The sequence below is a fragment of the Peromyscus californicus genome, unplaced genomic scaffold (genome assembly GCF_007827085.1).
Source record: "Peromyscus californicus insignis strain IS unplaced genomic scaffold, ASM782708v3 Scaffold_7__1_contigs__length_154581171, whole genome shotgun sequence".
Classification (NCBI taxonomy): domain Eukaryota; kingdom Metazoa; phylum Chordata; class Mammalia; order Rodentia; family Cricetidae; genus Peromyscus; species Peromyscus californicus.
Genome location: NW_026294595.1, coordinates 123,554,495 through 123,569,367, shown reverse-complemented (window position 1 = coordinate 123,569,367; position 14,873 = coordinate 123,554,495). Strand labels below are relative to the sequence as shown.

Sequence of the window (14,873 nt, the reverse complement as noted above, 5' to 3'; positions counted from 1 at the left end):
CTGATCCAGCTCTAGCTGTCAGGCTAGTTCTCATTGGTCAGTATCTCCCTAGTCCTTTTCTGCTGCTGGAACAAAATACCTTCATCTGAGTAATTTATAAAATACAGAAATATATTGCTCCCAACTTGGGAAGCAGAAGAGTCCAAGATCCAAGATTGAGGTGCCAGCAGATTCAGCATCTGGTAAGGACTCCTCTCTGTTTCCAAGATGGCATCTTCTTGCTTCATCCCTCAAGGCTACTTGCTCCTTTCAGTATCTTCTATAATAGTACTAATTCCACTCATAAGTGTGAAATACTCATGGATTAACAACTTCGTTAAAGGCCCTAATGGGTAATACTATCACATTGGCTACTGGATTCCAAAATATGAAGAGTGGGGGGCACCAACATTCAGACCACAGCAGCACCCATGTTGTGCTAGGTAGTAAATGTTTCCTAAATTTCATGTGTACTCTTATGTCAGAAACAGAGGCACAGGACAAGAATTGAACTGGAGCAGACTACAGGGTTTGTGTGGCTTCCTTTCCTTGATGATGATCAGAGGTCCACATGGGAGTTAGGTTAATACCTGTGGAGAGGGTGTTTGGGACAAGAGAGACAGCTAAAGCAGAATTAGATGTTTTATTTCTTACAAGGAAATTTGAAGCAAGTGGTTACTTAGCAGAGTGCGCGGCTTTGGGATTGTTGGTACAGCCTCTAGCTGTGAGCAGAATATTCAGAAGAGCTTGAAGGAGGAGAGGCTCACTTAGCTCACAGGTTCAGGGGCTCAGTCTGTGCTTGTTGGGTAGAAGGTCATGGAGTGGGGGTGGTGGTAGAGGGGCTTCTTTGCCTTATTGTGGACCGGAAGTGAGAGCAAGGAAAGGAAGGTGGCCCTGACAAGCCTCAACCCCCAAGCCCAAGAGAAAAGGAAGGAAGGTGACCCTGACAAGCTCCAGCCCTCAGTGACCGTGGTTTTTTGCTTAGGCACACCTCTTGAAGCTTCTAGAACTAACCAAAATAGCACTGCCTGCTAGAGAGCAAGCATTCAGACCATGAGCCTGGGCATGGTAGCACATGCCTGTCTGTAGTCCTAATACTTGGGAGGCTGAGGCGGAAGAGGATTGTGAGTGGAGCTTCAGGGAAGGCAAGATCCTGTCGTAGCAAATCACATCACATCTTCCCCCAAGGATTTTAAACTTTAAGTCAGTGGTTCTCAACCTGTGGGTCACAACTCCTTGGTTGAATGACCCTTTCACAGGGGTCACCTAAGACCATCAGAAAACACAGATGTTTACTTTACTATTCATAACAGTAGCAAAATTACAATTATGAATTAGCAATGAAAATAATTTTATGGTAGGGGTCACCACAGCATGAAGAACTGTATTAAAGGGTCACAGCATTAGGAAGGTTGAGAACCATTGCATTATGGTTTTAATGCCATTCTAAGTCATGATTTTCCTAGTGGAGCAGATTCAACATGACACCTTAGTGACATGGGCACTGGGATTGAGAAATGAGTAGATGAATAGCCTTGGCTTCAGTGCTTGGCCTTTAACTGTGTGAGGCTGACTACCCCTTGTTGGGCTGGTCTTATGGTATGGGATAGAGCTCAAGAGCCCAAATGTTGGCTGTCAGTCATTGAAGGGTGGGCCAGAGAAAGGTGGCGTGGTGTCCAGGATGCCTGGCAGATCCTGTGGAACTAGCAGGGAAAAGTGACCAACACCCAGATGCACTTGTCTTGATGCCCGTGGTCTCTGGCTGCAGGCCTTTTTTAGAGACCTGTACCTTTTCCTGTGGGCCCTGGATTCTTCTTTGGGAAGGCTGTTCCTCACTATTTAACTGTGGCATCTTCTTCAGCTGCAGGAAATGCATTTTGTCAAGCCGCCAAGCTCCACATGCAGCTTCAGAGCAAACATGACTCTGCTACAAGCTTTGTCGATGCTGGAAATGCTTACAAGAAGGCAGACCCTCAAGGTAAGACCACTTGGTGGCTCTGTGTCCCTGGCCAGCAGCATTTCCTATGGTGTTGAAGTTGGTGTGCCATGCTGAGTCCTGGTAATAAGAATTCTTGCATTATGAGATTAAAAGAAATTTTGGTCATTTAATAATGTCTAATCATAAAGACATCAATTTGGAGGAGTTAAGGGACATTTGAGACAGTTTTTCATCATGTAGCTAAAGCTGGCCTCAAACTTGAAGCTCTGTATTCTCCTGCCTCTGCCTCTCATGTGCTGGGATTACAGGCACCTTATCTCATCTTTATGAAATATGTTCTTGAACTAAGAAGGAAATCCTGGTGTTCCCATACTCCTACATGTATTTCATTTAGTGAAGGAATGTAGTATTCAGTGGTTAAAAAGGTGTCTTAGCCACACATACTTTTCATTGTTTTTCTAATTGCTTTTCAAAGCTTTTTTTTTTCTTTTTTTGGAAAGAATATTGGACATTAAATTAGTAAAATTCTTGCAAATGTTACTTCTTTTTGGAGAAGGATTAAACTAAAGTATTAAAATCCCATACATGTACATGGTTATCTTTAAAGTTGTCTTTTATCTAAACTTATAGGAATATAGTCCAAAGAAAAATGTCATCAAGCTTTTTTGTGTAAAGATCAGCCATGTTTTTGTTTCTAGCAGTGAAAGACTGAGCACAGTGGGTGTGAGCAGAATGACTCCACGCTGTAGCATATCACACAGGCTTCCAAGTCTCTGGTTTGGGGCTGGTTGTAGTGACACACACCGATGACCCCAGCACTTGGGAGACTGAGGCTGGAGACTTGGGAGTTGCAGACCAGCCTGGGATATGCGACCCTCCCTCAAAGAAACCAAAGTGCTTGGTTTCATAGAATGTTTGTTGACCTGGTAAATGGTCACATGCTAATTAAATTAAGGAACCAAGTGTTGTGTGGCCACAATTTCTGAAAAAACCCTTGTGTGTGTAGAAACACATCCAAAACTGGAAAGTGCTGAAGTGGGAATGCCGGGCTTGAGTGGCGTTATGGATAGGCTCTCTCTCTTTTCCTGTAATTTGTAAGGTATAGCTGTGAGTGTACATTTTTAAATACACTTTAGGGAGAAGTGGCTTTTCATTTTTGTTGTCCTAGTCACTTCTGTTTCTCCAGTCAAGCTTGGCCTCCTTGCTCCCTTTCAAACTAAAGGCAAACTTGGTGCTGTTGGCTACACTGTTCTGTGAGAGGACATTTTCTGGCTCAGTGTCTTAGGAAACGAATATAACTTATTAGCATTGCCATGTAACGTTTTCCCTTCATTTCATGGAGACGTATACCATTGTAACTTCTATGTAACTTTCAGTATACTAAAAGTTAGGGTCTTTGAGCAGTATACACATTTACATATTTGGCTTAAGAGCTGAACAAGCATTACAAAGTGCTTTTGATGTTGGCTGCATGAAAAGTGGAGACTACTGAAATGGTCTTCCTTGTAAAGAAGTGATATTTGCCAAAATGAATGTAAACACACATGATATTAATGAAGCTAGATTTGCCTTGTATAGTAGCAGGTGTGATTTACCAGTGTGGGTGGCAATCCCTGTGGTCTTGTTTCCTTTGTAATAGAATCTGCCACCTTGATGGATCACCCACCCCCAAGAATTACTGAACCAGTTACTACTGCAGCCACACTGCTTTAAATACCAGCGCAGCTGCTAGGAACAAAGCCACACTAATGAATCTGGACTGTGCATGATTGTGTCTGCTCCCACTAACCAGCCTGCCCACCGCTACCTAAAATTTTACCTCCTTACCATCAGTAGCAGCCAGGAAACAGGCTCAGCTGAACCCTCTTTCACTGAATGAATTTTTCATTGTTTTTCTTAAATGCCCACGCTTCAGAGGCTATCAACTGCTTAAATGCAGCCATCGACATTTACACAGACATGGTAAGACATTGCATTGCTTGAATGGCTGTGGGGTGGAGTCCTTGAGCTGCTTTAGAGTTGTATTTTTTCCTGTTCCCAAACTGATTGGTGATTGTGTAGGTAAAGCAGGTAAGGTGTATGACTCTGCTTTCTCCCCTAGGGAAGGTTTACAATCGCAGCCAAGCACCACATCACGATTGCAGAGATCTATGAGACTGAGCTTGTGGACATTGAGAAGGTAAGCACGGACCACGCCCAGGAGCTTGGTGCGGAAGGTGGGTGCTTGGCCTCTTAGGAATCCACTCCTCCTCTTTCCCAGCTGACTGGAGTGGTCCAGAATCATCCCAGGTACCCTGGAGGAGACCGCCTGGGCCTAGCTGGCTGAGTAGAGACGGTTTACCTGCAGTGCCAGGGTTTCCTGAGCTTCCCTGATGTTGGTGCTGTGAGTCGTGTCAGAATGGTCAAAAGACTTTCCACCTGTCTGCTGCAGTTCTGAGGCTCTGCAGAAGTGGGAGGCAAACTCCGCACCCTCGGTCAGCATCGCTGCTCTCACCCTCAGTCAGCGGTACTCACTCAGCATCACTGCTCTCACCCTCAGTCAGCGGTACTCACTCAGCATCACTGTCTCACCCTCGGTCAGCGGTACTCACTCAGCATCACTGCTCTCATCTGTGGCCTGCTTGCCAGCTTTTCTTCTTGGGTCCCACAGTCATCTCTGAGCCAGTGGGTTTTAGACCAGATTCTCTTCTCAAGTGCCGCCCCTACTCCTGAGTTCTCCAGTCAGCCGGCTTCCTTGCCCTTTCTCTAGGCCCCATCTAGCTTGTGAAGAGGTTTTTGGGTACTGCTCTCACTACTCCCATGTCTCAGCTCTTCTCAGTACCTGTCCCCAGTTTCATGTGATCAGAGCCCCCAGCTGGTCTCTCACATCTGCTCCCTAGTTCCCTCATCCCAGACTCTCAAGCAGCAAAGCAGCCACAGTGAGCCTTGATACTGGTGTGCCAGTCTGTCTCTACGGTCTTTTCTCTATGTCTTTCTGTCTCTCTCTCTCTCTTTCTTTTAAGATTCATTTTAAGCTGTGCTATGGTGGTGCATACCTTTAATCCCAGAACTCTGGAGGTAGAAGCAGGCAGACTTATGAGTTTGAGGCCACCCTGGTCTACAGAGCTAGTTTCTGAGTAGCCAAGGCTACACAGAAACCCTATCTCAAAAAAAAAAACAAAAAACAGAAAATCAGCCGGGCGGTGGTGGCGCACGCCTTTAATCCCAGCACTCGGGAGGCAGAGCCAGGCGGATCTCTGTGAGTTCGAGGCCAGCCTGGGCTACCAAGTGAGTTCCAGGAAAGGCGCAAAGCTACACAGAGAAACCCTGTCTCGAAAAACCAAAAAAAAAAAAAAAAAAACAGAAAATCATTTTATATGTTTGGGTGTTTTGTCTGCATGTGCCCTTGGAGGCCAGAAGCGAGTATTGGATCCCCCGGAACTGAAGTTACAGATGGTTTGAGCCTCCCTGTGGGTGCTGAGAATCAAGCCTCGGTCCTGTGTAAGAAGTCAGTGCTGTTGACACTGACCTATCAGTCCAGCCCCTGTGTACAGCCTTTTGTTGACATACACTTCGGGAACAGCTGGAGACCTGCACTAGGTCTTCATGACCCACTGAGTTGCTCCTCCCACCACACTCCTGTATCTCTGGGACCTCAAATTCATCCTGTTCTTTTGCTCTGTCCCCTTGCTCTAGCCAATGAGACCTCTATCCTGTTCCTTCCCTGTTTCAGAAGAGCTCCTGCCCTGGGACCTGGGTACTAGCTGTTCCCTCTGCCTGCCCAACTCTTCTTCACACATCCACAAGCTGAGTCCTTATGTCCTTTATCACCTTTTCTAGCTCATGGCCCCCTACTTAAGATTATAGACTCCAGGAGTACTTATTCAGATGACACTCCCGCAAATACACACTCCTTACTCAGCCCCACCCGATTTTACAGCCACGTGTCACCTTTTATCCTGTGGCATATGCTTGTTCGTGATTCTGTTGTTTCTGTCTCCTTCCCACCTCTGGTCTTGATGTCACGACTGCCGAGTTCTGCCACTACTTTCTTATAGGCCCCCAAGGCCCAGGACGTAGTAGGTTCTAAACAAATACTTATGAGTAAGCAAGCATACTGTGCCCTCTCTCTCTGACATAGTCAAAAACCCAGGAAGCATCCGAGACTGATATCATACCAACTGCCACAATTGTTGTTTTCTGAACACAGAAATTGCTTTCATTTGCTTCATGCTGTTCACCACCCAACACACACAGACATACACACACACACACACACACACACACACACACACACACACACTGCCCCACTCCCTAGTCTCTTTTCTGGGGAAGCTCTGGTCTTATTCTGAAGAGGGCTATCCCACATGTGTGTGTGTTGGTTGCATGGGGATAATGGGGGTCAGGGGTGGGGAATAAATAGAGTCTGCAGTTTATCTCTGGTGTAGGATTAATAAAAGGATAGGAAGGGACAGGTCTGCTGTGACTGGGGCTTAATTTTCTCAGCAGTTGGGATGGACATTATCTTTTTACTCAGTAGAGTGGGTAGGGTCTGTGGTCCAAGTTTTTCACAGGAGACATGGGTATTTTCTTTGTGCCCTGATCCCTTTGTTTCAGTGGAAACAATGCTAAGCAGTTCAGAGAATAAGAACGATTCAGAGGGGGCAAGAGGATGAGGCCAGCCATCAAATCCAAAGCCTCATGGAGGCCAAGCATGTACTCTACCACTAGGCAGCACCCCAGGCCCAAAGGCTTTTCTCCCCTCAATCATAAATTTGCTGAAATTTTTTGGTCTTTTGTGTTACTTGGAATATTGATAGTGGTCTAGTACGGGCCTTTTATTCATTCACTTCTGGTTACTGAGCACCTGCCATATGGTAGGCATTATCATGGGTTCTGGGATCTATGGTGAACAGCAGTCCTGGGCCTTCCCTCACAGAATTTGCTTCTGTGGGATATGGAACCATGTGTGTGACAGTTCTGAGAAAGATTCCAAGTGATTGTATTGTCCTGCTGCTTTTTGTATGGACTTTTGTATCTGTTAAATGGGGGTCATAGTATACCTAATGTTTTTCTGTCTTGGCACTTTTACCCATTACCTTTAACTGTGTGTAGCTCGCCTGTTTAACCAGTGAAGTTGGTGTCTTATTGAAGAATTGTTCAAGGTGGGTGTTCTTGGGATGCTGCACAGTGCAGAGACTTCAGTAGTGTTGGCTCCATCAGCTGTGCTCACGCTCTGCAGACAGGCAGAGGGCATCCAATGCAGTTCTCAAGCCTGCTTTGTTCTATCTGTTTCCTTATTTCTGTGCCCAGCACCTTTAGTGACTTCCATGTGCCACTGGCTGTGTATTTGGGGCTTATTGGGAAGCTTTGTAAATTAAGGCTCAGGACTGCAAACCTATTGCCTGCTTGTGTACGTCTACAAGCCATCAAAGGTGTTTTACTGCTTAATCATCAGAAGCAAAAACATTTATGGCACATAAAAATCTTGTGAAATTGGGCCAGTGAGGTGGCTCAGGGGGTCAAGCACTTGTGTAAGCCTGAGGAACTAGTCCAATCCCCAGAACCCAGACAACATGGAAAGGGAAAACCAACTCCACAGTGTCCACTGACTTCCACATGCCTCTGACCCTCCCTCCCAAAATAAACTTTTTTAAATGTTTAAGTCATGCAAAACTGAAGTTTTACTGTCAGTCTCAAGACACAGCACTTATTCTTATGTTGTTGGTGGCTGTGCTGTTATAGGATCACTGAGTACTTGCCAGCAGAACTCAATCAGCTCCTAGACCCAAAGTAGAATTTAAGCCACTGCAGAAAATGCTTACCTGATCCATTTTATAGTCTCCTACAGACATACTTGGAGACGAATTTCTAAATGGTCTTATTAAATAAAAAACACAGAGCCAAATATAGGGGTGAAAGCCTTAGAGATCAGGGAAATAGTGAGAGCCACCAACTAACCTTACCTCACCAGCTCTGCAGCTCCCAAAAGTGAGCTGCTTGCTGTCTACCCACGCCTTTATTGCCTTGCTGTTCTGTCCTCTCATTGGTTCTTAGCCCAGCTACCTCACATCCTTGTCACTGCCTGTCTGTACAGACCTCCAGGTCTCTATGGTTTATACTGAGATTAAACGTGTGTGTCACCAAGCTTGGCTCTGTTCCCTAGTGTAGCCTTGAACACACAGAGACCCTGCCTGCCAAGTGATCTGATTAAGGATGTGTGCTACCACTGCCTGACTTTTGTGTTTACTTAAAACGGCTTAAACTTTATTTATTAACATGCAAATAAAATATCACCATATTTCAACACAAATAAAATATCACCACACATACTGATGCCTTTGGGCCGTAGAAGTCATTGATTGGTTTTCCAGGCCCTTACTCGTGTACATGGCCTGTTGCCCCATAACTGCCTGAAAAGCAGCTAATTATTTCCAGATTCATCCTCATTAGGCTTTTTTTTTTTTTTTTTTTTTTTTTTTTTTTTTTTTTTTTTTTTAGACAGGGTTTCTCTGTGTAGCTTTAGCTGTTCTGGAACTCGCTCTGTAGACCAGGATGGCCTCAGACTCATAGAGATCCACCTGCCTCTGCCTCCCAAGTGCTGGCATTAAAGGATTGTGTCACCAACACCTGGCTCTCATCAGACTTAATTAAAGCAATATACACCATCCTGTTCTTGTAGCTGCTTTGCATTACTTTGGGGCTCTGGTAGTGTGTTCTACCCTCTGAAGTGTTGGGGGGTCTGATTTCACTAATACTCTGTCACAGCCTGATGAGGGCTTCTAACTTTCTTCTCTCTCCATTTGACTGTTACTTGGGGTCACATATTTTAAATGGGAGGAACACCTTTGCTCAGGTGATACTTGTGGTAGTAGGAACAGTCAAAGCTGTTGCAGTAAGTTGTAGAGTATGAGTATGCTGGGATAAGAGTTAGTTAGGAAGCAGGTTGATAGAATTCTGCCCTCTTCAGTCTGTGGCTTCCGTCACCCCAGACCTGGCCATGTCTTAGCTCTTAGGAAGTGGAAAAGATGAAGAAAAAGGTACAGAGTAAGATGTTTGGCTATTCACATTCTATCAGAGAACTAGTCATGGGGCCACCCTGACTGCAGTAGAAGCTGGACCGTTTGCCATGTGTGAGGGAAACTATTGGTTACTTTTCTGTTGCTGTACATAAAACAGCATGACCAAAAGCAATTTATGGAACAAAGAACTTATTTTGGTTTAGAGTCCCAGGGGGATAGAGTCCATCATGATAGGGAGGCATGACAGCAAGCCACAGGCATTGTGGCAGATGCAGGAAGCCAGGAAATCACATCTTGCACCTCAAACACAAGGGATTTGTCTTCAGAAGGCTTCAGGGTCACATACTTTACTGTATTTGCTGAGGAGGCCAAGTTCTGAAAGATTTATCACTCGAATAAGCTTCGTTATAGGGGAAAATATCAGTGTACATGTAGTTTTACATTTTTTATTACATTCATTCATTCATTTTGTGTGTGCACATGTGTGCCATGACACGCTTGTGGAGGTCAGGAGGTAACTTGTGGGAATCCCTTTTCTCCTTCCACCATCAGAGTCCAGGAGTCAAACTCGGATTGTCAGGCGTGGCAGCAAGGCGTTTACCTACTGAGTCATCACACCAGCCCCCATGTGTAGTTTTTAAATGCAATTCCGTGAATGAATTGTTTGTAAATTAAATGTATGTACTTTCAGGCTATTGCACATTATGAACAATCTGCTGATTATTACAAAGGAGAAGAGTCCAACAGGTATGTGCTCTTCTTTGTATCAGTCCTGGCTTTTCATAGGTGGTAAAGGATACCTCATCTTTGTCGTCTGAGCATCTCTGCCAGGAGCAAGTGTCCTCAGTTTTGTCACTTACTCTGCACTGTCCCACTTTCAGCTCTGCTAACAAGTGTCTGCTGAAGGTGGCAGCCTACGCTGCACAGCTGGAGCAGTATCAGAAAGCCATCGAGATCTACGAGCAGGTGAGCACCCTGACAAAGTTGTCACTCTGACAAAGTTTGTAACAGTCACTACTACCTACTGCTTAAGACATTCCCATCACTCCCAGAAGAAGCTTGGAAAGACAACCTGCTTTCTATTTCCCTGACTTGCCATTCTTGGCCCTTTCACATATACGGAATACTGCGCTGTCTGTTCTTTTGTGACTGACTTCGTCATTAGTTATAGTGTTTTCAAGGTTCTTCATATTGTAACATGTGTCAATGTTTCATTGCTTTTCATGTTTGAATAATACTTACTCTGTGGCTTATATGTTCATCTGTTGATAAGCATTTGGGGTGCTTCCACTTGGGGTCTATTGAGCATATACTGCTGTGAACATTTGCACTTAACTTCTGTGGGAGCATGTTCTCAGTTGTCTTCGCTGCATACTTGGGGATGGAATAGAGATTGTTGGGCTTTATCGTACACCCAAGCCTACCTTGCTGAGGAACTACCAGACTCTTACAGAGCACTAGATCATTGAGCACAGTGCCCAGGGCTCAGCTTCTCCACATCCTCACTAGCATCTCTCTGTGATCCTTAATGAATATGAAGAGCCATTTCTTCTTTCTCATGATAAGTGATATTAATTTTTGTATGCTCGCTGCCCATTTTCCATCTTTGGTGAAATGTCTGAGTCCTTTGTTGATTTTGAGATTTAGGAGTTCTTTTAATCCTAGATATTAGGATACAGGTTCTTTATGGTCAGTAATAACTTACAAATATTTTTTCCCATTGCATGGATTTTCCTTTTATTCTGTTGTTTATTTGCCTTGGTCTAGATTTTTTTAATCTTTAAAATAAATTTTTACAGTTACTTATTTTGTGTTTATGAGTGCAGAAAGTAGAGTACGGAAAACCTTTTTAGCCAGTGATTTGTTCTAAGAGTCTCAAGATTTTTGCCCTTATGTTCAAGTCTTTGATTCATTCTGAGTTTTGTGTGCATGTTAGACAGGGATCCACCTTCACTCTGACATATAGACATCACTTTACTCATTGCCATTTGTTAAATTCACTCTTCAATGGTCTGGGACCCCTGCCGGAAGTTGTCTTACTAGGACAGGGGCTTCATTCTGGGCTCTGTACTCCATCCATCTGTTTACCTTTATGCCAGTATCACTTTGTTCTGACAACAGTATCTTTACAGGGAAGTTTGAAATCAGAAACTGTCAGTCCTGCAGTTGACTCTTATTTCTCAAGGTTGTCCTCCTTCTGGATCCCTTGAATTAACATAAATTTTGGGATCAGTGGGTCATCCTGCACTGAATCTAGCTTCACTGTTAATAGGACTTGAACTGGGTGTGTAGAGCAATTCAAAGAGCATATTAGTCAAGAGAAATACATAGAGCCAACAGATTGGAGTGCAGGAAGAAAAGAGAGAAGATTTTAGGGGTTCACTCTCAGTGGTAGATGTTGAGATGGCCCAGATCTGTCATGAAAATAGATCATATGAGCTCTACTCTGAATGCAGAAGAGCAATGTCTCAATTCTAGAACTATCAAGTGAGGAAGATCAGCTGTCCTTTTCTTAAACTTAAAAAAAAAAGTATTTTTATTATATTTATTTGTTTATTGGGGCAGGGGGCCAAATGCAAGGACAACTTGCAGAAGTTAGTTCTCTCACCAGGAATCCAGGAAATTAACAGGCTGCCCAGCTTGATGGTAAGCACCTGTGCTCTCTGAGCCACGTCACTAGCCTCTTTGCTTAGCCTTGTAATTGGACCATGCATCAGTAAGTTGGCTGAGGCCCATCTCTGTTGGGGAAGGAAGTCTGCTTTTCTCCTCTGATGATTGAAATACTAATCTTACTCAGAAACATCCAGAATGATATTTAGCCAGTATCTGGGCACCCATGATCTACTCGTGTTGACACATAGGATTAATCCTCAGAGAATATTGCCATTTATGAATATTTAGACTTATGATCTAAACACTTAGTTTTTGTGTTGCTGCAATTAAATGCCTGACAAAAGTAATTTAAAGACAGAAAGGTTTAGCCAGGCAGTGGTGGCACATGCCTTTTAGTCCCAGCACTTGGGAGGCAAAGGCAGGCGGCTCTCTGTGAGTTTGAGGCCAGCCTGGTCTACAGAGTGAGTTCCTGAACAGCCAGGTTACACAGAAAAACCCTATCTTGAAAAACCAAAACCAAAAGAGGGGTATATTTTGGCTTACAAGAGTATAAGTCCTTTATGGTCAGAACTCACAGCAGCAGGAATATGAGGTAGCTGGTCACATGGCAGTCACAGTCAGGAGGCAGAGAGTGATGAAGGCTGATTGATAGTCAGCTTCCTTCTTCCTCTTTATGTGTGGCACAGTTAGGATGGGTATACCCACCTCAGTTCACCTAGTTTAGAATCTCTCATGGACATGCTCAGAGGCTAACCTAATTTAGGTAATCTATCACACGAAGCCCAAGGGCTTGCCTCCTAGGTAACTATGGATCCTGTCAAGTTGAAGATCATATTTTATTTATTTATCTACTTTATATATATGAATGTTTTGCACACCTATATGTATGTGCACCATATGCATGTATTGTACTTGGTGCTTGTGGAAGAGGGTATAGGATCCTCTGGAACTGGAGTTACAGATGGTTGTGAGCTGCCATGTGGGTGTTGAGACTTGAACTCGGGTCCTCTGTAAGAGCAACAAGTGTTCTAAACTGCTGAGCTGTTGTTCTAGTCCCAAGTTGGCAGTCATATTAACCATCACATTATTCATACAGGATGTTTTCCACATACTTACATCTTTTTTGCTTGTTCAGTTGTGTTTTGTTGTTAAATATGTTCCTAAGTATCTTGTTCTTCTTAACATTACTGCAAATGTGGTTGCCTTAGTTTCCTCCTCAGGTTGTAGACTGTTGTTTTGCTTCTTTATATATTTTCTATGTTGCCACCTTGCTGTGCCCATTTATTAGGTCTAATGATTTTGTAGATTTCATAGAACCTTTATATACAAGATGTTTAGGTTTTCCTCCCCAGTCTGAATGTCTTTTAACATCACTTTTTTGTCAGTTCACTTACTCTGATTGGAACCTCCATTACAGTATTTAATATAGAAATGGTGAACACAGGCATCCTCGTCTTTCTTGGTCCTAATTGCAGAGGAAAAGCTTTCAGTCTCTCACCACTAAGTGGGCTGCCAGGGGGATGATCTTAATGCTTTTTGTCAATTTGAGGAAGTGCTTGTCTCTTCCTTTTTTAATTCAGTGCTTGTTCCATCAAAGGATGTTGGATTTTGTTAGATCCTTTCGTGCATGTGTTTAAAAGAAAGCTTACAGTTTTTGTCCTCTATTACATTAATACAGTGTGTGTTAAGTCAGTCATACATTCTTGGATAAATCTTACCTGATCATCAGAAGTTTCAGGACCTCCAAACATGCACTGATGATTTACTGAAGGGACTCAGAACCCACTAACACTCATGGCTGCCATTTACCACATTTGAGGACAAAGGTGAAATCAGCAGATGCTTGGACATAAGGCAGCCTGAGAGAGGCCACGTCAGAGTGCCCTGTTGTCCTCTCCACTTCCTTTTCCAGAGGAATGGAAATGTGTGTTGGCTCTTGCCAGCCAGGGAAGTTCACCTGAACCCAATGATTATAGATGGTTATGAGCCACCGTGTGGGTGCTGCACATCAAACCCAAGACCTCTGGAAGAGCAGCCAGAGCTCTTAACTGCAATGCAGCTCCAGCCCCATGTTTTTTCAAAGTATTTATGATGGTTGATTTTAATATTTAAACACTGGGTAGAATTTAATGATTTTTTCTTGTGTTTTTGTATTTTCATTTTTATGTATTTCTGTGTATTCTTCAGATCTCTCTGTCTCTGTCTTTCCTGGATATTTGAGATGGAAGCTTAGTTGCTTACTAATTTTCCTGTGTGGTATCTGTGTTTCTACTGATAGTGGTTGTCTGTAAGATGAATTGCTAAATGGTCTTATTAATAAAAAAACCTGGATCCAGATATTGGGGTGAAAACTGAGAGATCAGAGAAGCAGAAAGAAGCCAGCCTCGTTCTTTTTTTTTTTTTTTTTCATTTATTATGTATACAATGTTCTGCCTGCGTGTACACCTGCAGGCCAGAAGAGGGAACCAGATCTCATTATTGATGGTTGTGAGCCACCATATGGTTGCTGGGAATTGAACTCAGGACCTCAGGAAGAACAGCCAGTGCTCTTAACCTCTGAGCCATCTTTCCAGCCCTATTTATTTATTTTTCTATTATCAGCTTGATACAGTATAAATTCTTATCCCAATAGTGATAGTGAAATGTTTCATCGAGGCTTGCCCAGTAATTGAGTAAAACCAAAACTTATTATAAGCCACAGTCATCCTAGTGTCCCCCCTGCTATATAGCCTCTCTTGTTCTGTGGGTTGCAGTCTGATTGTTCTTTGCTTTATATCTAGTATCCACTTATGAGTGAGTACATACCATGTTTGTCCTTCTGGGTTTGGGTTACCTCACTCAGGATGATATTTTCTAGTTCCATCCATTTGCCTGCAAATCATGCTGTCATTGTTTTTCTCTGCTGTGTAGTACTCCATTGTGTATATGTACCACATTTTCTTAATCCATTCTTCAGTTGATGGGCATCTAGGTTGTTTCCAGGTTCTGGCTATTATGAATAGTGCTGCTGTGAACATAGTTGAGCATGTATCTTTGTGGTATGATTGAGCATTCCTTGGGTATATGCCCAAGAGTGGTATGGTCAGCCACATTCTTACTGCTAGGAAATCCTCAGCCAAGAGAGAGCTACTTCCTGTATACTCACGCTTTTATACCTTTCTGTGCCCTGCCATCTTACTTCCTCTCTCCCCCCAGCTACATCACTTTCCTCTTTCCGCCCAGCTCTGTCACTTCCTATCTGTCTGTTCAGACCTCCAGACCTCTATGGTTAACTAGTGCTGGGATTAAAGGTGTGTGCCACCACGCCTGACCTCTATGTCTAATTTGGTGGCTGGCTCTGT

General features: G+C 43.6%; 1 protein-coding gene across 2 annotated transcripts in view; it reads left to right on the top strand.

Annotated features, from left to right (window-relative positions):
* Napb (NSF attachment protein beta) overlaps positions 1-14,873 on the top strand; it is a 48,992-nt gene that overhangs the window by 20,722 nt on the left and 13,397 nt on the right. The window contains exons 3-7 of one of the 2 annotated variants that reach the window (XM_052726471.1): positions 1,841-1,957; positions 3,834-3,880; positions 4,020-4,097; positions 9,611-9,666; positions 9,801-9,885. In XM_052726471.1, the coding sequence (XP_052582431.1) occupies positions 1,841-1,957; positions 3,834-3,880; positions 4,020-4,097; positions 9,611-9,666; positions 9,801-9,885 (383 nt within the window). Of the gene's footprint in view, positions 1-1,840; positions 1,958-3,833; positions 3,881-4,019; positions 4,098-9,610; positions 9,667-9,800; positions 9,886-14,873 lie in introns of those variants that run through there. The other variant, XM_052726472.1, reaches the window with a different exon arrangement.